Source organism: Megalobrama amblycephala, linkage group LG1, assembly GCF_018812025.1.
Source record: "Megalobrama amblycephala isolate DHTTF-2021 linkage group LG1, ASM1881202v1, whole genome shotgun sequence".
NCBI classification, from domain to species: Eukaryota; Metazoa; Chordata; class Actinopteri; order Cypriniformes; family Xenocyprididae; genus Megalobrama; species Megalobrama amblycephala.
This window is the reverse complement of record NC_063044.1, coordinates 42,211,579-42,237,777: the sequence shown is the minus strand read 5'-3', so window position 1 is coordinate 42,237,777 and position 26,199 is coordinate 42,211,579. Positions and strand designations below refer to the sequence as shown.

Here is a 26,199-nt window from a genome sequence, read left to right as displayed (position 1 = left end):
ACACTATGGCTGTGCGGGGCAATCAAAACATTGCTCTGTTTGTTTGAACATCCCAACCAGCCCAACACTGACTCAACCAATGGCGTGAGTTATTATCTGTTTGACTGACCAATAACAGATGGGCGTGGGGCTTTGGTTGTTTTGGAAACCTGTTTGAAAACAGTCATTGTTTTTGAAATTCTGAAATTATACTCATCATCTTTATACAAAGTGCAACAAAAGTTACCTGTAATAAAGCTTGTTATAGACATTTTGTCCTCTCTGCACATCATCACATACTGCATCCACCACCACAACCAAACGCCTCAGCTGCTCCTCTAAAGTCTGCAGAGATGTGCAGAAAATAAATACGTCAGCTCACAGAAACACTTGACCAATGCTATCTTGCTCAGTCATGGCCAGTAGAGAAACTGCAGGAGCTCTATTATATGCCTTTTCAGATATAATATACTACTATATAAACTATTCCTGTAGCTCAAACAGTAAAGCATGGCTAGTGCCAACACTAAGATCACAGGTTTGCAGCAATGCATGAACTTATAAAATGTACAACAAAATAATAGTTTGTTCCAGTTTTATACTATATGCTGGGTAATATATAATGTAATATAGAGGACCATTGAAACTATGTGACCATTTTAGTTTCCAGCTTACGTTGTGCTGTAGGTAAATGGTTGGAAGTATATTTGGTTATATATATATATATTTGTGTATATATTACAACTTGCAAGTGTTATAAAATGAATACTTACTCCTTCGTCTGGTTTAATGTTTGATATTATTCCTTCATACCACTCAACTGTGCCTTTCTAAATTCAGGAACAAGAAAAAAATCCAAAAATTACAGTAGTATATAGTAAAAATATATCAATGCATCCATAATACAATAAAATATGCTCCAGGTACTATTTCACATTTAAAAGGTACAATGCAGTGGCCCCAAAAATATTTGGACACTTACTGTTGAAATTTCTGAATGTCACTGCATTAGATATAAAATGTCTGCTTGAACTTTTCTCAGAACTACCTTTCATTTTCTGTGCCATTTTTGCAATGACCTTTAAACATCTGGTCTCAAGATGAGAAGTAGATGTATGAAGTCAGTTCCTCTTCTGTTCACAAAAGTGTCCTAGATTAACCACAGGTGGATTTCCTCACATTTACTATGTTCCACAAACTTTTGACAACCAAAGTGCCACAAAACTTTTGTCTTCACTTTTGAACAACCTATTTAATGTATTTAACTTCCTTTTTTTGTGAAATGTTTAGTTTGAAAAGTGTGCTGTATTTCTTGAAAATAAATTTAACTTGGTTTAATGTTTTGTAATATAATGCAAACACATTCATACATTACCGTTCAAAAGTTTAGCGTCAGTCAGATTTTTTTAAAGTTACAAAAAAAGTCTCTTATGCTCACCAAGGCTGCATTTATTTAAAAAAAAAAAAAAAAAAAGTATAGTAATATTGTGAAATATTATAATAATTTAAAATAACTGTTGTCTATTGTAATATATTTTAAAATGTAATTTATTCCTGATGCAAAGCTGAATTTTCAGCATCATTACTCCAGTCTTCGGTGTCACATGATCCTTCAGAAATCATTCTAATATGCTGAGCTGCTGCTCAAGAAACATTTCTTCTTATTATCAATTTTGAAAACTGTTGTGATGCAGTTTTCTTTGATGAACAAAAAGTTCAAAAGAACAAAATTTATTTGAAATTTTCCACAGTTGCAAAAGATTTCTGTCACCTTTGGTCAATTTACTGCATCTTTGCTGAATAAAATTATAACAGACCCCAAACCTGCGAAAAGCAGTGTACATTTTTGGCAAGTGTGGCTTCAGTGTCCAAATACCTTTCAGGACCACTGTATGTTTCAATGTTGGTCTGGATCACCTTATTACCTTTATAACTGTTGCTATTTCCAAGTGCAGTTCATTGCGGTTTGAACACACTGCTCTAAAGGCTGCCATTGCCTGCATGTGACCAATGCTCCTAAAGCACACATACACAAAGATCAATATCCGAAAAAACAACGACACTATCTGCAAACTGCATGTATTGTGCATGAATACTGTACTACATTGTAGTAGCAACACTAGAAAACCCCACAGGATATCCATTTTTTGTGTGTCTCACTACCCAGTACAGATCTACCCAGAGGAATCCGAAAGGGCAGATCACCATGAGCTCGCAGACACAGCTGCTGCAATTGATGGCAGAAATATCTGAATTCAAATGGATTTATTTTGGTCCTTCGGCCAGAAAATCGATTGTACGAATGCCAGTCTACGAGTTCATGATTCTTTGTAGCCTGTGTGCGTGTGTGGGGGTATAAGTTTACCTCAGCATAAGCTCGCAGCGTATGATGGCGGCAGAATTGTTGCAGGGGAATACTTGACGCATACTCTTCATTTGAGACAGGCAGTAATCACAGTAAAGTCTGAAGCTCTCTGCCAAAAGACTCTCCTGCATTCAGAAACACATAATTAAAGAATGGACCCAGATGAAAAGAATTAGTTCCAAACTAAAGCCTTAGGTGGGAATCCACAAAGAATTAATTACACCTGCTCATAGCAGTGTTTATTTGCACATGCTGACTGTTTTGTTTTAGCATCCGATTCGCTAAAGTAATGACGGATTAAATTACCACTAAATGCAATTTGCACAGTGCAACTCTTCAATTCTGAGTGCAAGTTTGTGGGGTGGTATGGAATGGTATTAGCAAAATGTTAAATCCACCAAACAAATAGCAATGAGTATAATCAGCCTAGTTTACATGGAAAGTAGCCGTGTTTGTTATGAAAAGACTGAAACGACCTGAAATGAATATATATTTTGTAAATGCATGTTATGAATTCATGTCTGCATAAGCTTAATTTTTCAAAATCTTCCAGTGAAATGATAGACTTTTCTCTGTTGATGTACGCTGGACTTCTTGAATCATTTAGTCTGCTTAAACTCCATCCCTTTCTTACAATTGACTGCAAGCTCACATTCAGATCTGCCTTCATCCAATCGTCAACCGATGGATAGTCCTCTCTCTACTTTTTTCTTTTTCATTTATATAATCCGTTTCACTCAAATATATGTCACAATACGGAAGAAAACATCTGTTGCTAATCATGTCACATTGCGACTTTATATAAATATGCATGGCATATTGTGCCTGATTAAAAGTACTGCGAGCAAAAGTTTTGCAACTGTTTACACAACAAAAACAATTCTTCTTAGGAGCTGTTCACACAGGTGTTATTTTTGGAATCTACTGCGCTGATTTTCTATTATTTTTCTATGTAAACATGCGCTTACTGGATGACATCTCATATTTTTTAGCATTCTAAAAACTCGACACTCAAGTTAAAAGAATTTTAAAACTTTTAATCTTTTTTTCAACATAAAAAAACAGTTCCGCGACCCCACACTTTCTTTAACAGAGTGTGTATTTACGCTAAGTGCAAATTGCATCCCTTGTTGGCAAACGTTATTTACACTAGCTCCACCCACCAATGTCTGGTTGGGTCACTCAAGTTTATAAACAGATGCACATAATTCAGTGTCTTCAGTGGTGTAGCAGTAGTGAGTAAGGCTCACTGACCGGGCTTTTAATGCGATTGACGGGGGTTCAAATCCGCCTTTTGCCGAGTTTGCTCTTCTCCATTTTCCCATCACATATCACACCAGAAAGGCATTTATTTTTAATAAAAATGAAAATGATATACTAAAAGTGGAAATAAACTGCCTAACGAGTGTTTAATAAAAGTGTTTATTGGGTGGGGTTAGAGGAAGGTGTAGGGAGGGATTTTATTCTCCCAATAAGGCAGCATCCACTTAATAATTTTAATAAATATAATCATTTAGACTCTATGATATTATTGCATCCTGTTCATTTACAAAAATTGTGAGGTGCAAATAGTATCTGTCAATATAAAATATAGATAGCATCTAATTACTATTTACTCTTATTGCAAAGAACTGATCCTTTTACATGGTGTAAATAGCATCTATCGCTAAGAAAATATGCTATTTTAACAGTGTAAATAACATCTAATTGCTATTTTCACTTAGTGTAAATAGCATCTATCGCTAAGAAAATATGCTATTTTAACAGTGTAAATAGCATCTAATTGATATTTACACGGTGTAAATAACATCTATCGCTATTTTCACTTAGTTTAAATAGCTCTATCGCTAAGAAAATATGCTATTTTAACAGTGTAAATAACATCTATCGCTATTTTAACAGTGTAAATAGCATCCAATTGCTATTTACACGGTGTAAATAACATCTAGCGCTATTTTAACAGGGTAAATAGCATCTAATTGCTATTTACACTTGGTGTAAATAGCCTCTATCACTGTTTTCACTTAGTGTAAATAACATCTATCGCTAAGAAAATATGCTATTTTAACAGTGTAAATAACATCTATCGCTATTTTAACAGGGTAAATAGCATCTAATTGCTATTTACACTTGGTGTAAATAGCCTCTATCACTGTTTTCACTTAGTGTAAATAGCATCTATCGCTAAGAAAATATGCTATTTTAACAGTGTAAACAACATCTATCGCTATTTTAACAGTGTAAATAGCATCCAATTGCTATTTACACGGTGTAAATAACATCTATCGCTATTTTAACAGGGTAAATAGCATCTAATTGCTATTTACACTTGGTGTAAATAGCCTCTATCACTGTTTTCACTTAGTGTAAATAGCATCTATCGCTAAGAAAATATGCTATTTTAACAGTGTAAATAGCATCTAATTGATATTTTCACTTAGTGTAAATAGCATCTAATTGATATTTACACGGTGTAAATAGCATTTATCGCTAAGAAAATATGCTATTTTAACAGTGTAAATAACATCTATCGCTATTTTCACTTAGAGTAAATAGCATCTATCGCTAAGAAAATATGCTATTTTAAAAGTGTAAATAACATCTATCGCTATTTTCACTTAGAGTAAATAGCATCTATCGCTAAGAAAATATGCTATTTTAACAGTGTAAATAACATCTATCGCTATTTTCACTTAGAGTAAATAGCATCTATCGCTAAGAAAATATGCTATTTTAAAAGTGTAAATAACATCTATCGCTATTTTCACTTAGAGTAAATAGCATCTATCGCTAAGAAAATATGCTATTTTAACAGTGTAAATAACATCTATCGCTATTTTCACTTAGAGTAAATAGCATCTATCGCTAAGAAAATATGCTATTTTAAAAGTGTAAATAACATCTATCGCTATTTTAACAGTGTAAATAGCATCCAATTGCTATTTACACGGTGTAAATAACATCTAGCGCTATTTTAACAGGGTAAATAGCATCTAATTGCTATTTACACTTGGTGTAAATAGCCTCTATCACTGTTTTCACTTAGTGTAAATAACATCTATCGCTAAGAAAATATGCTATTTTAACAGTGTAAATAACATCTATCGCTATTTTAACAGGGTAAATAGCATCTAATTGCTATTTACACTTGGTGTAAATAGCCTCTATCACTGTTTTCACTTAGTGTAAATAGCATCTATCGCTAAGAAAATATGCTATTTTAACAGTGTAAACAACATCTATCGCTATTTTAACAGTGTAAATAGCATCCAATTGCTATTTACACGGTGTAAATAACATCTATCGCTATTTTAACAGGGTAAATAGCATCTAATTGCTATTTACACTTGGTGTAAATAGCCTCTATCACTGTTTTCACTTAGTGTAAATAGCATCTATCGCTAAGAAAATATGCTATTTTAACAGTGTAAATAACATCTAATTGCTATTTTCACTTAGTGTAAATAGCATCTATCGCTAAGAAAATATGCTATTTTAACAGTGTAAATAGCATCTAATTGATATTTTCACTTAGTGTAAATAGCATCTAATTGCTATTTACACGGTGTAAATAGCATTTATCGCTAAGAAAATATGCTATTTTAACAGTGTAAATAACATCTATCGCTATTTTCACTTAGAGTAAATAGCATCTATCGCTAAGAAAATATGCTATTTTAAAAGTGTAAATAACATCTATCGCTATTTTCACTTAGAGTAAATAGCATCTATCGCTAAGAAAATATGCTATTTTAACAGTGTAAATAACATCTATCGCTATTTTCACTTAGAGTAAATAGCATCTATCGCTAAGAAAATATGCTATTTTAAAAGTGTAAATAACATCTATCGCTATTTTCACTTAGAGTAAATAGCATCTATCGCTAAGAAAATATGCTATTTTAACAGTGTAAATAACATCTATCGCTATTTTCACTTAGAGTAAATAGCATCTATCGCTAAGAAAATATGCTATTTTAAAAGTGTAAATAACATCTATCGCTATTTTAACAGTGTAAATAGCATCTAATTGCTATTTACACGGTGTAAATAACATCTATCGCTATTTTCACTTAGAGTAAATAGCATCTATCAAATATTCTCAGACAATAAATCCTAATATCATGCAAATTTGCTTCTCAATTAAATGTGTCTTTGAATGTTTGAATTTTACTGGAAAAAGTTGGACAAAAATACTGATTAAGAAAATGCTTTTTTGCAGCAGAGTGAATTCACCCTTAATGTGTAAAACTCGAAAGAGCACTGAGCCTTAGGGTGCTTTCACACCTGCCTCATTTAGTTCGGTTGAATGGTACCAGAGTTCATTTGCCCCTTTGGTGCGGTTCATTTGGGCAGGTGGGAAAGCAGCAATCGCACTCGGGTGCGCAGCAATCGCACTCGGGTGCGCACCAAAAGCGGACCAAACAAGCGTACCGAGACCTGCTTGAAGAGGTGGTCTCGGTACGCTTTCAAACGAACTCTGGAGCGGTTCGCTTGAGATGTGAAAGCAATCGACCCAGTTAACGGACCAACGAACCAAATGATATCATTTTCATAACGGAAAATATGATAGAAAAATCAGTAATGTCTGATTCTGTGAGTGAGCACATTATTTACAATATCTGAGATGAAAGCCAACGAGCGCCTCTGGTGTGTAATTACACTTCTCCGTGCGAGAATGCTGTCCCGACGAAGTCTCAATTCCCGCTCTGCTTCATTATAAAATTCAAATGGTCTCTCTCGACAGACACACGGACAACAGGTCGCCTACTAGACAGCGATGGAGAGAGAGAGAGAAAGAGCGCGGGTTTGAATTTGCCGCAGCAAATATGATTTAACTGCGGGAGAGACGGCTACATTTATAAAGTGTTTGTGTGTGTCTCGACAGTTACAAATAAAGCCACAATAAGCTCATGGAGCTAGCTTGTCAATCATTATTTTGATGGATGACGCAGCGAAAACTCTGACCAATAAGAGGACAGTTGTACTCTCATGTGACTTGCCTGAATGCATTTTGGTACGCTTTGAAATGTTGCCATGTGAAAGCGAACCGAACCAAGAAGAAAATGCAACATTGTAACAAATTTAGTCCCTGTTTCGGAACAAAACAAGCGATCCATAGGTGTGAAAACACCCTTAGAATGATCCAGACACTGTTACGGCACAAGGATGTTCCCCCAGACATTCAGGGTCAGCGAACTGTTGTTAAGACCCACCAGCTCCCCGTGCACAGCGGTATCCTCCCACTCTGCCTCCACGGTTTTCAGCAGCCTGAGAAGCAAAGCGTAGCTCATCCTCTGAGAGCGGTGATGGCTGCTGTAACACTGCCAACGGCTGCAAACACATGCAAAAACATCCGTTTTACACACTAGTGTCAGTCTCACTGTTGGCAGGCATGTATAGCTGAAGCATGCAGCGATTATCAGGATGGGTCTTGGTGTTATAAGCATTTGCTGTTTTCATGCTGTTGTGTTCATCCTGTCAATAAACACGCCGACTGCGTGGCGTCTCACAGCCGAGCTATGATCTCACTACAGGTTTGATGTTTAATACGCACATGATGGCCTGCTGCAGAGGAGAGAGGTCAGCCTGCACTGCATGATGGGACAGCACAGTCCATGCAGCAGCACACACTTGTCCATTCCAGTTGTAAGGCTCTTTCTGCAATTAAAATTAATTATTTATGACAAGCTCTAAGCTTAATGCAGACGAATGCTTGGCAATTTAAAATATTAAAAAAGTTCAACCTGAATTTGATTGTGTTCATAGTCCAGAATCTGACTCAACATCTTCTTGTGAATGGTTACATTGGAGGCCATTTTACTCAGTGCTGTGTCTCTCTATTGAACAGAACAAAGAGTGATGAATACATGTTATAAAGATGAATAGCCATTTATTCACCATCCTGTCATTCCAAACCCACGTGCATTAGAACGTATACTACCATTCAAAAGTTTGGGGTCGGCAAAGGCCCGTTCACGCCAAGAACGATAACTGTAAAGATAACTATAACGATAACTATATTAGCATCCACATGCTTTAAATGCTCAAGCTTGTTAAAGCAAGATGGATTCTGATTGGCTGTCAATGTTTGTTATTGTTCATAAAATCGTTCTGAAAGTGATTCCAATGATATTGTTTCTCTGTGTTATTATCGTTATAGCTGTGGTGCTACTCTTTTATATTCAAAAACGATTTTTACAACTATAGCATTTTAGTTATCATCCTTGGTGTGATTCTCTCTTCTGCTCACCAAAAATACAGTAAAAACAGTAATGTTGTGAAATATTTAGGGCTGTCAAATGATTAATCGCGATTAATCGCATACAAAATAAAAGTTTGAGTTTGCCTAATATATGTGTGAGTACTGTGCGTAATTATTATGTATATATAAATACAAACACATTCATGTATATATTTGAGAAATACTTACAACTATATGTATTTATTTATATTTTTATATAATCTTTATTATATATAAATAAAAATATTTTGTACATAAATAACAAATTTCTCTTAAATATATACATAAATTTGTGTGTATTTATATATACATAATAATTACGCACAGTACTCACACATATATTAGGCAAACTCCAACTTTTATTTTGTATGTGATTAATCGCGATTAATCGTTTGACAGCCCTAGAAATATTATTACAATTTAAAAGAACTCTTTTCTATCTGAATATATTTTAAAATGAATTTTCAGCATCATCACTCCAGTCTTCAGTGTCACATGATCCTTCAGAAATCAATTTATTATGCAGATTTGCTGCTCGAGAAATATTTATTTATTATTATCAATATTGTTGAAAACAGTTGTGCTGCCTAATGTTTTTTTGGAAACCGTGAGATACATTTTTTCAGTATTCTTTGATGAATAGAAAGTTCAAAAGAACAGCATTTGTTTGAAATAGAAATCTTCTGTAACTTTAGAACGCAATTTATTGTTACTTTTGATCAATTTTAATGCATTCTTGCTGAATAAAAGCATTCATTTCTTTTTAAAAATTTTACTGACCCCAAACTTTAGAACAGTAGTGTTGTAGCACTATTGTTTATATAATAAAGTTAAATGGGGATCTGGGTTTTTGATTTCCAAAAATTATAACTGAAGCTCAATAGTATGGATTTCCTTTGAATAGGTAGATGGAAAAGCGAAGCCTGTATTCTTCAACATTCTATTTTTGTGTCCCACAGAAGAATAAAATTCATGCAGTATTTGAAATACATGAGGGTGAATAAATTATAATAACATTTGTATTTTTCAGGGTGAACTATCCCTTTAATGAGTGCTGCTACATCTCAGATGAGCAGCAGTACCTGAGTGGTGAAGAGGCGAAGAATCAGGTGACATTCTCCCTGAACTTTAGAGGCGCTGGATCTGGGCTCCAACTTAAACCATTTATCATAACCAACAACTGGGATCTCCTAGTGAGAGACAAAAAGTGGCACAAAAGTGACAAAAGTGACAAACTCGATGAGTTGCCTTGCTGTTGCAATAACTTAAGTGTGCAGAATTAGAGCTCACGTTCAACGGGATGTTGATGCAACCTAGGAAATCATCCGCATTCTCCTCACTTCCTGATGCAGCGGCCCCATTGGCCCTCACGGATTTGGCAATTTGCTTGAAATATCTAATATCATGATGCAACAGTTTGAGTCATACATTCGGCATGCATTTAAACTAGTATTTGCAGAGAATCTGTCAGATGTGTCTCAGGCTCATTAGCTTTAAGACAACAGACGATCTACCTTCCCATTCCTCTGAATCCACTGATTTCATTCAGCTTCTTACAGGCTTCCGCAACAGAAACATCGTCATCGTGATCCCTAGGGTGGAAAATAACAAACAAATTTTTGGTTAGGAAAACAGAGATGACTGTTCCTGTTCTGAAGGACATCTGTTGATACATCTTACCATATGTCCAGATGGAGAAGGTCATTGTGAACGTCATCAATGTCACTGTGGAAAACAAACACTTTTTAAAAAACTCTGTCCCACTTACTTTACAACTGGTAATTACAGATCATCAAATGACAATATAATTTCAATTCTAACAATAAGATGCTCACAAAACGAAGTGTTCATTCCACACTGGGTTAAGAGTCTCTGGTTTGACTTCGGTCACTTGGATATCCCTGCCCGCCAACACCTCCTTAACACTGGAGCGCTTCTCTAACTTCTCCCGCCTCTTGCGAAAACTGAACTTCCTCTCTTTCTTCTCCTCAGTGTCTTTGGGTGATTGTCCCAAGAGAATTCCCAGCATGCAGTAGGGGTCACTGTAGCCTGCCCGGTGTGACACAGGCAAAACATGTTTGTTTAATTCAATAAAGAAGGTCAGAATAAATAGTTTCAAAGATTAGATCATTTATGTGATGTGAATTCTGGCTCTTCTAAAGGAGAACAAAAAACTTTGCAGACAAAATAAAGTCTAAAACTAATACAATTTCTCTAATGCATTAAGTAAAATAAATAAAATATCCTTTGAAGATTTTCTAAGGGATGTAGGTATTATGTTTAGATGTGAATGTTTTGTCTTGCTGTTCCAAAACAAAAATCAATGCCACAGACTACATCAAAAGGACATGATATTAGAGGTAAAACAAACAAATAACACACGAAAGGCTAAAACATCTTACCATTGGCATCTTTCGCCATGAGATTTTTGCCTTTCATTACAGAGACCCTGAGAGAAAAGCTGGCTTTCTACAAAAGAACGTTTCAGACATGGATTAGAACACACAGCGGCAGTAATAAAACCTGAACATGTTTCATTTGCTGTTCGACATGGTGGCGGCACCTTGAGTGAGTGCACAGTAAAATAAATGCAAGCATGCCGTGCTTTAGTGCCAAGGCTTGTCGAGAGCAAAGAAATCAATAGAGGTTTTCTTTTTCAGATGTTAGATGTGAGTATATTATGTATGACACAGGCAGTGGGAGACTGCTGAGCAAATGAAGGCTTGGATCATTGTGATGCACATTGAAACATTCTTTCCTTCTTTTCAAAGACCTTTTGCGAGGTTACAAGAGGTATCTTGGGCTTCTTTCACTGTGACATTACAAAGTTTAGTTTTGAAAAAGATAAAAATCGCTTAAATAGTTTCTTTTATAGTCTTTACACCTGTTTAGTAAGAGAGGCTCTCTTTAGATATCAATATTTTCCACTTGTTGAAGAATTCCTCCACTTCTGAAGAATTTCTCTATGAAGAAATAAGCAGCAGTATATGCTGTTATTGGCAGAACAAGAAGAGAATCATGTATGTACTATCAGACAAAACCTCACCTTTGATTCTCTGACTCTCTGGAGGATAATGTCATGCTCCTCTTGACCCATATCAAAGACCTGAGTGAGAGAGTGATCAGGGGAAAGATTTGTTTCTAGAAAAATGCATGACTTCAATAGGTTAAGAAATGCAATGACACAAGTCTCAGAGTCAGTTTTAAGTCTATGATGGTTTAGTTCTTATACATTGTTACAAAAGTTCAAATAAATGCTGTTCTTTTGAACTTTATAGTCATCAATTAAGCCTGAAAAAAAATATCATGGTGTTAACAAAAATATTAAGCAGCACATCCGTTTTCAACATTGATAATAATAAATGTTTCTTGAGCATCAAATCATCATATCAGAATGATTTCTGATGGATCATGTGACACTGAAGACTGCTGAAAATTCAGCTTTGCATCACAGGAATAAATTACATTCTAAAATATATTACAATAGAAAACAGTTATTTTAAACTGTAATAATATTTCACAATATTACTGTATTTACTGTATTTTTGAGCATAAGATCTTACCGACCCCGAAACCCCCGACTTTGGAAGTGCATGTATGGATGGTGTACTATATGTAAATACATGTTTTACCTTAAGGAAATTTCATCATAAACAAACATATTGTAAGCATTATGCTTAGTTTTGGTTTTGCTTTCATTGTTTAGTCTTTCTGTTCCGCTCGTTCTAGTTTTCCCGCAATACCATGGACACTCGTTAACCACCACAGTTGTTAATCTTTATGCTCATCATCCCTGTGTATTTGAGTTCCTGATTGTTCTCTGTTCATTGTCGATTCTCGTTAACATCTACACTGAGTTCGGTTAAGGTTTACTTTCTGTTATTGAAGTCTATTTGAATCTATCTTTTTCATCCTACCTTTCTACCTACACCACGCTTGGATAACGTGACATATCAATAGGCTTATTAAACTTTTCTAAACTGTATATGAGAAAAAAGTATGAGTATATGAGATAATAATATAATGAATAATAATGATAATAATACAAATTTATAATAGTTTAATTATTATTTCAAAATCTATATAAAAATGACTAAAAGTTGTTTGAAAGAAATCATCAACTTTGAGAAAAGAATGAACTTTTAGACAAGTTTGTTCTTTAATGGCTATTCAATTGGAATTTTGTTTATAAAAGACTCACTTATGAAGAGTATGAGATGTTGTGATATTTGGAGAAAATGTGTTTCCTTGTAGACATAAAGAGTTGTGTTGGTCACGGGTCTTTAATTTGGAGTCCAAGTGAAGTATCAAGCAATTGCTTATTAAACTTGATTCAGAAGTTCTGATTAGAGTTTCTATCTCAACGTTCAACTTTCGAAAACTTAGCATAGGAAACTGTTTACCGCTTTTAAAGCTTATCAATGCTGACGACCATTATTCTTGGGAAAGGGATTTTTTTTGCCTTTTACAGAAGCGATGGTAATCAAAGCTCAGGCTATGTCAGGTTTTTTTTTTGAAGGAAAAACATTATAGATCTGACACTTCAAACGTAAGACCTGCTGCACTTCGGTGTTAGAGGTCTCAGAATGGAATCAGGCTCCTCTGGAGTGACAGGGTTTCATAGGTGTAATATAAGCACCAAACATCAATCCCCATTGGGCACGGGCTTTGATGTTTAATCATGTCTGAGACAAGAGCATCTGCTCCAACTCATAAAACCAAGTCAAAGTAAACAAACCCCCCACCACCACCCAAACACAACCCTTCGTTCCCCCATCCCTTCAAGGACTAGCTTTTCTTCAGGAACGCAAGCACTTTGAAAACAAAAGACAAAACAAATATTTCTGTCTATTTCATTTCTATTTAGAAATCAATCAGAGCATGATATTTATTTAGGTCTTGGTGGATTTGGAGCGCCAGAGGCACAACACGCATTGTGATATTTGTGTTGTTATGGAAGGATGTGGGAGTGTTTGAATCATGCGATTTATTAAGAAAATAACAGTGTCGCACCTTCTGCAAGTAGCTGAAAATGTCCCCTTCGCTGGTAACATATTCTGGCGACGGCACCCCAACCCGATTGACCACAGTGTAGATAGCCTCCTCATACAACAAATCCAGCTAAAACAGAATGATTTATTTTACAAATAAAACAAATTTAAAAACAGCAATGTACCACAAGAAGGAATCAAAGGATTGAAAAGAATGACCAGGAGTCTCACCTCATCCCTGGTGGCTCTTTCAGGAGCAAAAGCCTGGTCTTTGCACTCGGGGGGTGGAGGAGCGCAGCTGTTCTCCTCCTGTAAATGCATGAGGATGGAGAACCAATAGAAAGAAAGATGACAGGTGAGGTGATCAATGAAGACTGAGGAGATCATTAATTGTGCGTAACAATGAGCTCAAAGCAGTTCTGTAACCATGTAGATTCAAGGGCTTCACTGGCTGAGAGAAATGAGCTGCCGAAAGGAGAGTTTATGAGCTCTTCAGAACTATCATCTGTGAGAAATGGATAATTTGATCCAAAATATGAGCTTTTATCTGGGTTACGTTAATAGATGAAGGGGATCTTGACAATAGCACAGCGATAAACTTTTGTCGATGAACCTCATTTACTTTTTAGTTGGTGAATCTACAACACAATCATTTCTCCGAGGGGAGTGATTTGAGTCAAAATGTTCTAATCAATGACTTCACAGTCAGCTATCAGGAGTTTCATGGAGAATCTGAAACAAAAATAAAATAGAAAATATAACTAGTTTTATTCACAACACTTGTGAACTTGAAGTGATTTATGAAGCACTCAGATAAAAAGGTTTTTTCTACCATGCTTTACTAGATATTATTGTAATACATTGTGGTAGATCCCAGATAAACTATGGTCCATGAATAAAGCCCTCATTTAGTATCAAATGGTTATTAAAGGGTTAGTTCACCTAAAAATGAAAATTCTGTCATTATTACTCACCCTCATGTCGTTCCACACCCATAAGACCTTCGTTCATCTTCGGAACACAAATTAAGATATTTTTGACAAAATCCGATGGTTCAGTGAGGCCTCCATTGCCAGCAAGTTAATTTACACTTTCAGATGCCCAGAAAGCTACTAAAGACATATTTAAAACAGTTCATGTGACTACAATGGTTCAACCTTAATGTTAAGAAGCGATGAGAATACTTTTGTATTCAAAACAAAATAACGACTTCATTCAACAATATCTAGTGATGGGTGATTTTAAAACACTGCTTCATGAAGCTTTGAAGCTTTACGAATCTTTTGTTTTGAATCAGTGGTTCAGAGCGTGTATCAAACTGCCAAAGTCACGTGAACCATTGAAATTTCAAAACACTTATGACACAACAAAGCCTCATTTGCTGAAATCAGGTGATTTTGGTGCTCCGAACCACTGATTCGAAACAAAAGATTCATAAAGTTTTGAAGCTTCATGAAGCAGTGTTTTGAAATCGCCCATCACTAGATATGGTTGAATAAAGTCATTATTTAGTTTTTTTTGGCGCACAAAAAGTATTCTCGTCTCTTCGTAACATTAAGGTTCAACCACTGTAGTCACATGAACTGTTTTAAATATGTCTTTAGTAGCTTTCTGGGCATTGAAAGTGTTAATTAACTTGCTCTCAATGCAGACCTCACTGAGCCATTGGATTTCATCAAAAATATATTCTAACCCCTTAACTAATGCCATCATGTTTGCTATTCATAATTAATTCAAGATCCATTCCATTTGAATTCAGTTCCTGTAATTTGAATCAAAATAGCAAACATAATGCAGAATTGGAATTCAAACTTAAGGCCGAATAAACTGAAATGCCTAGAAATTCATATAACTGCAATAGTGTGTAATTTCCTAAGAGAAAGGTATATAGTAAGACAAACCTTGATTGTCTGAACCTTTAAAGAAGTAAAAATGTTTTAGGCCTTGCAGACAAACAGAATCAGTATGTTAAATTTATATTTAACAAATATACGGACCAGGGTGGAAGAACATTTAATTTCCCAGAATGGCATGACCTGTTGAATTTCTCTGAATAGACAGAGCGGCGTCCAGTTCTTGTAAGTATTTACCAATTCATTTTTCTCATAGGGATTTAAAAAAAAAAAAAAAAACTATCTATTTAAATTTGTTGATTATGCATATAGAAATAAAATGGCATAGAGTATTCAATTTGGTTCACTTTTTCTCACTGCAATTCTCTGATTGGTGGAAATTTTTTTGCACAATCATAGATAATATAATTTTACACCAGGAATTCTGCTGTTAAACATGATTATTTAAAAAATAATTTGAAATAAAGTAGACTGACAGCTTCAACAGAAGCATATCGATTAAAAAGCCTTGTAGCTTACAGTAGATCTGTCTTTAATGGTTTATATTTTTTCATTAAAAATCAATTGGGATTCGGTGTGGCCAATTCAATTAAAATTTTAGCAACAGTCACTTAAAAAACATAAAATCCCAGGAAAACAGCCAATGATTTGCTAGCAATAACTCTAGCAGACTGACTGCTGTCAGAGTTCATGAATCCACTGTAAGGAAAACACTGAGCAAGAGATGTGCGCGTGGGAAGTTATTAAGGAGGGATTCACTGCTCGCCAAAAAGAACAGTGCGGCACATTTCAGCTTTGTTACAGATCACAAGAAATGTCCAGACACAATGTGCCAGAGTTACAGGATAAAATTTGATCTTTATAGCATAAATGAGAAAGTTATTTTCGTCCACAGTAAAATGGTGAATTCCGACATCAGACCCTCACAGCAGACGTGCCATATGGTGGTGGGAGTATCATGATTTACAGCCTAAGAACTGGATAGCTTGCGGTCTTTGTGGGCATAATGAATCCTAATTGTATTCTGCATTTCCCCAGCAAAAATGCTAGCAAATTGGACTGTCTGCTTTCTATTTAATCTCAATAGGCATTGTATTTTATTCTGCACTGCATTTAGTCTCTTTGCATTTATTATTTATCGCCTGTGAATTAGGTTAGCTGACATTTATTACATGGCATTTCCTCATATCATTGTCATTGTCGCTGTAAGGCTCTGGTGATTACATTTTATTGTTTTTCTTAAAGCTGGATTAATGAGAAGAATGGCACTAAATAAATGTATACAAAAAATATACTAGTGAATGTCATGATATCCATCCAAGGGGTCACGGTTAACAGAGTGTAGGTCGTGCATCGCAATGCTAATGATCCTAAACACAAATAAATCAATAGCGGAGAGGAGCAACGAGAGAAATTTTCTGTTTTCCAATGGTCAAGTCAAAGACCTGACCTTTAGTCGGATGAAATGTTGTGGCATGACCTGAAGTAGGCAGCTCAAGCAAGACAGCACAAAAATCTCAATGACTGGGTTTGCCTAAAAACATACAGCCTTTCTATATAGAGCTGCACAATTCTGGATAAATTGAGAATCACATATTTTTTAATTTATTTTTTTAAATAAAAATCATGATTCTCCCACGATTCTGAACAGACAACTAACAAAAATAACAAATGTACTAACTAAACTAACAAAATAACATGTAATTTAATAGAGGTTCTGACAAAATGTTAATTCACCCTTTGCCTGGAGTTTGATTGACAGGCGATCTAACCAGTCATAATGCTGAATCCGCCGTTATGTCTGACAAAGCAGTCAGGGGAGTTAGTAGATTAACGTTGGTGGACTTGAACTTCAAAAATAGTGTGTACTGACGTCTTTCCATGGTTGAAACAACATTAATGAACTAATGTTCATTCATGTTTATTTGATGCTATAAATCAACTAGCAAGAAGAGATGATCGGTTCACGAGCCTCTTGAACTGAGGCACTACAGCGATCTGTCATGACACATTAAAAGTTGCCTGGCAAGGCCAGACTAATATATCTTCTACAAGATAAATCAGTCTGGTCAGTCCGCCCTCCGTCGCGATTCGAGTCAACTCCAAACCGTACCGTGCAATCAGATTTGTTTATTTCAGTGACGCAAACAGCGTCACTCTAGTGCGGCGAAAGTCCCTTCAATATCAACAAAGATTGCGTGAATTCAGTTTTAAATGACCAAAAACACATTAATTATTTACTTTTCGCTTTTGACTCTCTTGTCGCTTTGCTAACGTCATATCCGCCCTTCTGATTGGTTTACTCCGCTTCCTGTTTGCTCGGATTTGCTCCGCCCTAGAAATCGAATTGATTCAATGGCCGACCAGACTCATCCGCTGGTACAGTGGCGAGGCTGGATTTTCTAGGCAAACATTAAAGAGCCACAAAACAGTATTTATTGTTTAAATTTCTTTAAAAATGACAAAATTTGAATATCAAAAGTTATTTGCTCTGTCTTGTCTGCCGACAAGTTGTCAGTGTCCTCTTTGCACTGCAATGTATTTCTTCACTGCGTGAGAACATGAAGTGTGGTGTGAGAGTGGCGTGGCTTGTCGGACAAAGCAACAGTAACTAAAGAGGGCGGGTCTTTGCAAACGGTCAATTGCCGCAGTCTATTTAAAAATGATTTATGATGATTTAATGACTCACACATAAAGACTTCACTTTTTTCATTAGGAATTAGCGTTTTTGAATGAATCTCTTGAATGAATGATTCAATGACAAATATATTTTTAACAGTCACTTGTCGCCACCAACTGGTGTAACAGTGTCATTGATACAATCTTTATTTGGTTGGCAGCAATAGCCTTGTGGGCAGGGTGCCGACATATTGCGCAGTTGCTCTTTGGGCATCCTGAGTTCGAGTCCCGACTCGTGGACCTTTCCTGATCCCCCTCTCTCTCTCCAACTTCACTTCCTGTAAACTTACTGTCCTGTCGTAATAAAGGCAAAAATGGCAAAAATAAATATTAAAAAAAAATAAAAAATACTATCTCTATTTGAAGCGTCAAGTTGGTTTGAAAAGGTGATGTACTCTATTTTGTTCGCTACCGAAGACATTAGAGTTTATATCCAAACAATTAACTTTTATCCTAGTACTTCTGTGGTAATTCAAATGTTTGTTACAGAGACATAATGAGACTGTGGTTGAAAACACTTTTTGAGAAGCTGTTTCAGAACTATAGCCAACATGAAAACTGCTCTCTATGGCTCAGCGGCAGCACTAATGTAGATTTGAATGTTTGCTGTGATCGTACTTGTCAAAGGTCTAATAGACATTGCCGAACCATTGTCATTTAGAAGACAGTGACGTGTTTGAATCAAGATTGCAATCTTTTAACGATTAATTGTGCAGCTCTAATATGTATTAGGGGTTGCACCAACTAATCGAGTAGTCGACTTTAATGCTCGCTATGACTAGGGTGACCAGATGAGATTGGCTGAAATTCGCTTAAGGCTGTGGCAATCCATGGATACTTCCCCACCCACTCCTCCTGGTACCTGCAGAGGCGTTTTTGCTTTTTAGCAGCGTGTTGGGGTTCCGTACACCAGCCATGCCAACGGAATGAATGAAAATGAGCTTATCAATGCATATCTAAATTCGCGCCTAGCCGCCTACGGTATTTTTTTAGAATTTAGAAAAAAGATGCTGCAGCCAATGAGCAGCCGGCGGGGGCTGGTTGCAGGACGACTCAACCTCCGCAGACAGTTTTTAATGTTTATCAGACAATAACTACTCAAGATTTTGCTTTAGTATAATTTTCGAGACAATTAGGGCCAGATTCGGGATTCGGGGCAACAGTTTAGATTTCACGACTGTCCCGAATTTTTCGGGACGTCTGGTCACCCTAGCTATGACGCTTTAAGCATGACATCGACTAGTCGCTGGTCCTTACAGAGGGCGCAGCAGGATAAGAAATCTTTGAAGCCCACAGGCCTCGAGACACGAGACAAATGATTTGAACTTGAGCACCGTGTTTTTAGAATGCTGTGTCATGTGCGAGAGACGCTGCAGAAGACACAAGACATGAGCGCAACGGTCATATGTCTGTCTATTGCGTGTTTACATAGAAAAACAATGGAAAAGTTGCGCATTTATAATTGAAAAAAGCCCCTTATTTGTTCATTAATGCCGTTATCATCGATTAGTCTGCGTCGACTCGACTTTAATCACATAAATGTCGACTTTAAAAAATCTAAAGTCGTTCAACCCCTAATATATATATATATATCTGGTACCAAGATGTTAGCAGCAGATTCTTCAAGTCCTCCATATATTATATATACATATATATGCATTTTGAAATTTTGTAAATACTTGGCAGAATCTGTAAAACAGTAATGATTTACAAAAAATAGGGCGGATAAAAAAATCCTTCTAATTCATGTATCCGAGGGCTACAGGAGGATATACATTTCTATAAATCAAGGTTTCCATACTTTTCCCCACAATGATGGTGAATGTTAGATCACTGTGTTCAATGAAGATGTGATCAAGCATAATTTCATACATTAATTGCTCGATTAGATCATCAGGACTACATATTTCTGTAGGACATTTCAATAGTGAGTATACAGTAGCCATTAAAAGTAGTAATGTCGTTTTATCACCAAGGACCACTTGAAGTCAACCAGCCTTGACTGCTGTCCTTTTAGAACAATGGGAGAGGAATGCTCTTCAATAAACATCTAATTCAAGCACATTAACTCTGATGCTGTCTTTATTTGAGGAGAAGAGGGAGGGTGAGTTTCTGTGTCGCTGAATCCCACAGCAATGTTCAGGAGAGAGAACTACTTTAATATGACCTGATTCTTCAGATTGAGCACACGGGGGAATGTGGTGACAGGGATACACCCTGGTGTCCTGGTAAAAAAAAAAAAAAAAAGCGGGGATGCAATCTTTTGAAGAATGTGGTTACCTCCGTTTGGCCGGCAGACAGCAGACTATCCTGTTTCTGGAGGATTTTATTCATGCGGTCAAAGAAGTCTCCGTTTCCCCTGGCAACCCTGGAAAAAGAGACGGATCAGTTGAGTTGCGAAACATTTCACCCTTGTTTACATTTAATTACACAATGTGGCTTCAAAAAGAATTTCCCATTCAACCGAGTCTGGGCATTTTTTCCCCAGCTCTGCTTCACTGTAATCAGTATCACATATATGCCGAAAGCTCATCTGGACCTCTGGAGAGCTGCTCATTCACACTAATAAGATAAGATGAGCAACACTGAGATCTCTGACAAGAATCCAGCAAATGCTTGTTTTGCGTTGACATGCAATTACTTGAATATCGATAAATGGAGAAGTGGTAATAAAGTGTCAAATTGTCAAATTTGGGCTGAAACTGAGAGCGATGCTGACATAAGACAGGGTGAGGACAAATTATCATGAAGCTTTTACTTTCAGACAATGCTCATGGTTTCAAGAGAAGTAAAAGTTATTCTTTGTTATAACAGTAAAGTTTAACTTCTCTTTTCTGTGCAAACACTAATGTGAACAATAATACTTAGTAGCAGTTGCTACTATGGATATGCTGAATACCTTCTGAATACCACAAATAATGATTAAAAATACATTTTTAATGAACATATTTAACATTACAATGCAATGGTGAGTGCATAAAGCTATTATGATTAATGTGGTGTGATCTCAAGTGATTTCAAGTTCTGGTGGTCACATTGTGTCTCAGCTTATTGGGCATCTCAGAAATTCAAATGTGTCAACATTGAAACTATGATACTACATCATACTTATTTTCTACTGTTTAAAATGTCTAAATAGCCTAATTTTTTTTAAACCTTTCAAGATAACATGCTTCTGTTTTTCACTTTATTTTACCTAAAGGTTGTAATAAAAAGGGATTTTATGAATTCTACAAGGCATATTTGCATTATGAAATACAGTTACATCGAAAAATAGGCCTTTCATTAATGGTGATGAACTTCCTGTTTAAGCTGAATATAGAAACAGATCATTTTGTTATAGCAAAATGATCTGTTCTCTCATGGCAATTCATAACTAATTTTACATTTTGGCAAATTTGTGGCAAGTTTGTATGAATTTATACGATATTTTCATGTTTTCATACAATCTGCGTACACCTCAATGACAGTTATGTTTAGGGTTAGACATTCATCCTTACTTTTTTAATAAATTCACAAGTTTTCGTACAAATCACAATCATTATACGAATTCATATGAAGTTGCCACCTTGTAAATAGTTATGTTTTCTAATAAAACCAGGTTGCAACAGACACTTGCACAAATATGACCCTGGACCACAAAAACAGTTATAAAGGTAAATGTTTTGAAATTGAGATTTATATATCATCTGAAAGCTGAATAAATAAGCTTTCCAGTGAAGTATAATTTGTAAGGATAGGACAATATTTGGCTGAGATACAACTATTTGAAAATCTGGAATCTGAGGGTGCAAAAAAAAAAATCAAAATATTGAGAAAATCGCCTTTAAAGTTGTCCAAATGAAGTCATTAGCGATGCATATCCACTCACAAAAATACATTTTTTATATATTTACAGTAGGAAATTTACAAAATATCTGGTAACACTTTAGAATAACTCATGCTATGAAGCATTAGTTAAGCATTAGTAAATAGTTCATTCATCATTTATAAAACATTAATAGACATTAGTAAGCCATTTATAAATACAGCTATAAATGCTTTGTTCTTGATTCATAAGCATATCTATAATGAGTTTAATAATTGTATTTTCATCCCTTATTAATGATCATTTTATAATTTCTAAATTATGTATTACATTATTCACAAACCAGTAATTTAGGAGTTGTCAGTGGTTCATAAGATCATTTAGGAAGTGTAAGTAAATGATTAATAAAATATTTAAATGTACATTTATGCATCTTATTATTTACACATATAGTATTAGTTACTCAGGGTGTTAATAAATGCTTTATTAACATATTCCTAGTGTCAAAACTACCTCGGTACTAACTTTAAAATATTAGAGAACAGCCGTGCAGAAGATCACTGAACCTTTAAATCTCATTTATAAAAGCTTTACAAAGCATAAATAGTCCTCACTTTAGATGAGCTCACAAAAATAGTTAACTGACCACTTCTAAATGTTTTATAATTACCTGAATTAATCATGAATTGCAGTAGGGATATGTGTTAATAAAACATTTACTAACACACTAAGTAACTATTACTATGTGTCTAAATAATAAGATGTATAAATGAATGTTTAAATAGTTTATTAATCATTTACTTACACTTACTAAATGAAATACTGACAACTCCTAAATAACTGGTTTGTAAATAATGTAATACTTAGAAATGATAAATTGATTATTAATAAAGTATGAAAATACAATTATTAAACACATTATAGATATGCTTATAAATCAAGAATAAAGCAATTATAGCTGTATTTATAAACTACTTACTAATGTCTATTAATGCTTTATAAGTGATGAAATAACTATTAACTAATGCTTAACTAATGCTTCATAGTGTGCAGTTATTATAAAGTGTTACCAAATATCTTCATGGAATATGATCTTTACATAATATCCTAATGATTTTTGGCATAAAAGAAAAATCTATAATTTTGATCCATACAATGTATTGCTGGCTATTGCTACAAATATACCCGTGTGACTTATGTCTGGTTTTGTGGTCCAGGATCACAAATAATGTCTTTTCTGCACACCCCTAATTGATATACTTTTGCTGGTTTGTTCTCACCAGGCGACTTAACCTGGATAAAACAGCTTCTTCAGATACATTTCTCTGGTGAACATTGCTTTGATGCTCAACCAGTACCAAACAGAAACCAGCCGGGTGCATAATGCAAATTAATGCTGGTCTTTTCAGCGAGGCAGGTAATTTGTTACTTTACACATCTAAAAGAATGGGATGAGAAACCAGATGTGTCTCAGCCAAGCGAAACAAACAAACATGCTGAGAAACACTGACAGCAGATTTTAGAACTTGTTGTGGACCTTGTTGCTTCGAGTTTATCTACAGAACGCCTGCGCTCACTGGGGATTGAGGTGACAGGCCTCCCCATCCCTCTGACAAGCCTGAAAATCAACAGCTTGAAGCACGTCACCGAGAAATGGCCTCCATGGAGATAAGAAAATGATGGACATTTTCCACCCTCATTAGAGTCATTGCCACATGCACTGCTTAAACATCATCAATGCAACAAATATACAATCGCGTCTTGCTGCTTCCCATCAAGACTCTTACACACTGTCCAACTTCATTTATATTATTGTGAGGCGATCCAGGGAGGGGGGCAGGGAGTGTTCAACTCCTGCAAAGCGGGGTGAACTCCTGGACCCCTGCCACTTGCTAATTTTCCAGCCCCGGTCGTCATGGTGATGATAGCCGTTCAATGCGGGATTGGTTGGCAGAGCTCAGCACCTAGGGAATATCGTCCATCTCTCCTGCTCTGCCCTGCCTGACTTCAGTAGAGTGTGGAGGAATGAGCAGGGAACGCATTAGTATGGCCATACAGCTGTCAGACCCCCTCGGTGAGCTCCAGCCCTCCCGTCTCTCATTATTTATCCAGCCCACAGCACTCCAGACCATTTCTTTATCAACGGCATCACAGCAGGTGAGCATTAGATACCTGCGCCCCCAGATATCCAACAGAGCGCTCCTGGGATTCCCTCAAGAGATGAATTAGGGGTGACACTTTGAGTCTGCATACATCCATATGAATATACACTAAATGAGGCCACACATTATATCATTGTCTGATAAATCTAGGGCTGTCTAGACCGTTTTGTTCTTACTCGTGAAAAAGAAAAATTGCAAATGAGATTTGGAGATTAGAGTTTTAATCTCTCAATTGTACCTTATAGACAGCAATGAGGTAAAAAGAAGTGCAAAGGTGATGCGAGCAAGTTTAGTCATTTTGTTAACTTCCACAATTTTGTTGATTTCAAGACCACACCCTTTCTCCAAAACCCTACCTTCCAAAAACATATCAGCAAACCACAAGGTGTCAAAGTTTGGCTGGTTAGCATGGACCTAGTCTCAGCTTCAGATGTCTCGCCCACTGACCCATTGACTGAACATCTGAACATCTGATGCATATGGCGCACTTAACTGGAAACACTTCAGGATTTTCGAAGTCGTCATCTGGTTGGTTGAATTCTACAGGATGTCCGGGAGACGTGCGTGCTGCGTTCTTTACCGGTCCGCCTGGAAACAAATGCCGTGATGCTAAACCTCCCTCGCAGAAGAAGAATGCCGTCATGTGTACAACTGTAAGAACGAGCGCTTACCAGGATCAACTAAACGAAGTTCACAGCTCCATTGTTGCAGTAAACTTGCACATCATTCTTGAATGAATAATTTATTAGATGCATGCCGGTCTGTTATTGCAACAGATATTTAAACGATTCTCATTATGAATTTGGGAAGATGGTTGCCGCATATTGCGTTCCCAAATGCAAATTATAAGAGATGCAAACACAGCACTTACAGAGTAGAATTACCGTGAATCAAAATGAGCACAGTGCTGAAACATGCAGCGCATCAGACTACACTGGCGAGTAACAGTTTCAACAGTGATTTTTACTCGCATTTGCCGCTTTGAACCCTAAAAATCAGGCTAAAGGTGTCCCACAGATGGCGCCACGAGCTTGTGCAGCGCTGTCAGAAGCAATCAGTGCATGAAAGTACTATTAGAAAACGAAATATTTTGCAGTCTATTTAGTAAATGTTTACTGCAATTACATGATTTCAATCATCATATAGTAATCAATAACCATCATGCATTAACACCCTCCCTCCCCCCCACACACAACTTTTTTTCTTGGATTTAAGCAGTTCATGTGGGTCATACTTTTCAGGTCAGAAAATATGTAAAATAGTAGAAACAGGTATTGATATGTATTTCAGTGAAATCTGTAAAGAAGTGAGGACATTTTATGTGTGGTATTTGCTTAGACATTGCTTAGAGCACATTTAAGTTGCCTGTTTCTTAGACTTCTCTCCTGGGAAAAGACCTTAGTGATCTCCTCTAGAGCTTCAGAAGAGATCTCCACAGTGTCAAAACTGTGCCAATATATCAAAGTTTGCCATCAAAAGTCAGAGATTCTCATATAAACTCTTAAACACTTCAGAATATTAAATTCCTTAAAGACCAAATGATCTGAGCTGTGTTATCTGATTCAATTTGTAGCTAGATGTAACGGAGGCCAGCTAGTAATAGCTGTATGGGAAAACTCTCCTGGCCTCAAGAGGCACACTAGTGAGTGATGCTAGAGGCTGCAGTCTTTAGTGTCCTTGTTAGTGTGGCCGCTGACTTGAATCCTGCTCAGGGCAGTGGAGCAGTGCGAGTAAAACCGAAGGGGTTACATTGGTGCTGTAACCCAGATGGGAATGAGGTTTGGGGGGTGAGTGTAACGGAGGCCAGCTAGTGAGAGCTGTGCAGGTAAACCTCACTCCCCTGGCTTCATGGACCTCCCATCCCAGAAAAGCCAGTTCTAATCCTGCTCAGAGCAGTGCGAGTAGAACTGAAGGGGTTACATTGGTGCCATGACCCGGATGGGAGTGAGGTTTAGAGGGTGAGTGTACCGAAGGCCTGCTAGTGACAGCTGTGCAGGTAAACCTCACTCCCCTGGCTTCATGGACCTCCCATCCCAGAAAAGCCAGTTCTAATCCTGCTCAGAGCAGTGCGAGTAGAACTGAAGGGGTTACATTGGTGCCATGACCCGGATGGGAGTG

General features: G+C 36.4%; 1 protein-coding gene across 1 annotated transcript in view; it reads right to left on the bottom strand.

Annotated features, from left to right (window-relative positions):
• The window catches only part of baiap3 (BAI1 associated protein 3), a 62,830-nt gene that overhangs the window by 16,119 nt on the left and 20,512 nt on the right, over positions 1–26,199 (bottom strand). The window contains exons 3-19 of the mRNA XM_048193618.1: positions 20,392–20,479; positions 13,811–13,888; positions 13,602–13,709; positions 11,635–11,694; positions 10,991–11,057; positions 10,424–10,637; positions 10,269–10,313; positions 10,103–10,180; positions 9,879–9,984; positions 9,671–9,778; positions 8,092–8,184; positions 7,902–8,005; positions 7,561–7,678; positions 2,345–2,469; positions 1,905–1,995; positions 753–809; positions 227–324 (exon numbers count right to left, since the gene is read on the bottom strand). Of these exons, the coding sequence (XP_048049575.1) occupies positions 227–324; positions 753–809; positions 1,905–1,995; positions 2,345–2,469; positions 7,561–7,678; positions 7,902–8,005; positions 8,092–8,184; positions 9,671–9,778; positions 9,879–9,984; positions 10,103–10,180; positions 10,269–10,313; positions 10,424–10,637; positions 10,991–11,057; positions 11,635–11,694; positions 13,602–13,709; positions 13,811–13,888; positions 20,392–20,479 (1,638 nt within the window). The remainder of the gene's footprint in view (positions 1–226; positions 325–752; positions 810–1,904; positions 1,996–2,344; positions 2,470–7,560; positions 7,679–7,901; positions 8,006–8,091; positions 8,185–9,670; positions 9,779–9,878; positions 9,985–10,102; positions 10,181–10,268; positions 10,314–10,423; positions 10,638–10,990; positions 11,058–11,634; positions 11,695–13,601; positions 13,710–13,810; positions 13,889–20,391; positions 20,480–26,199) is intronic.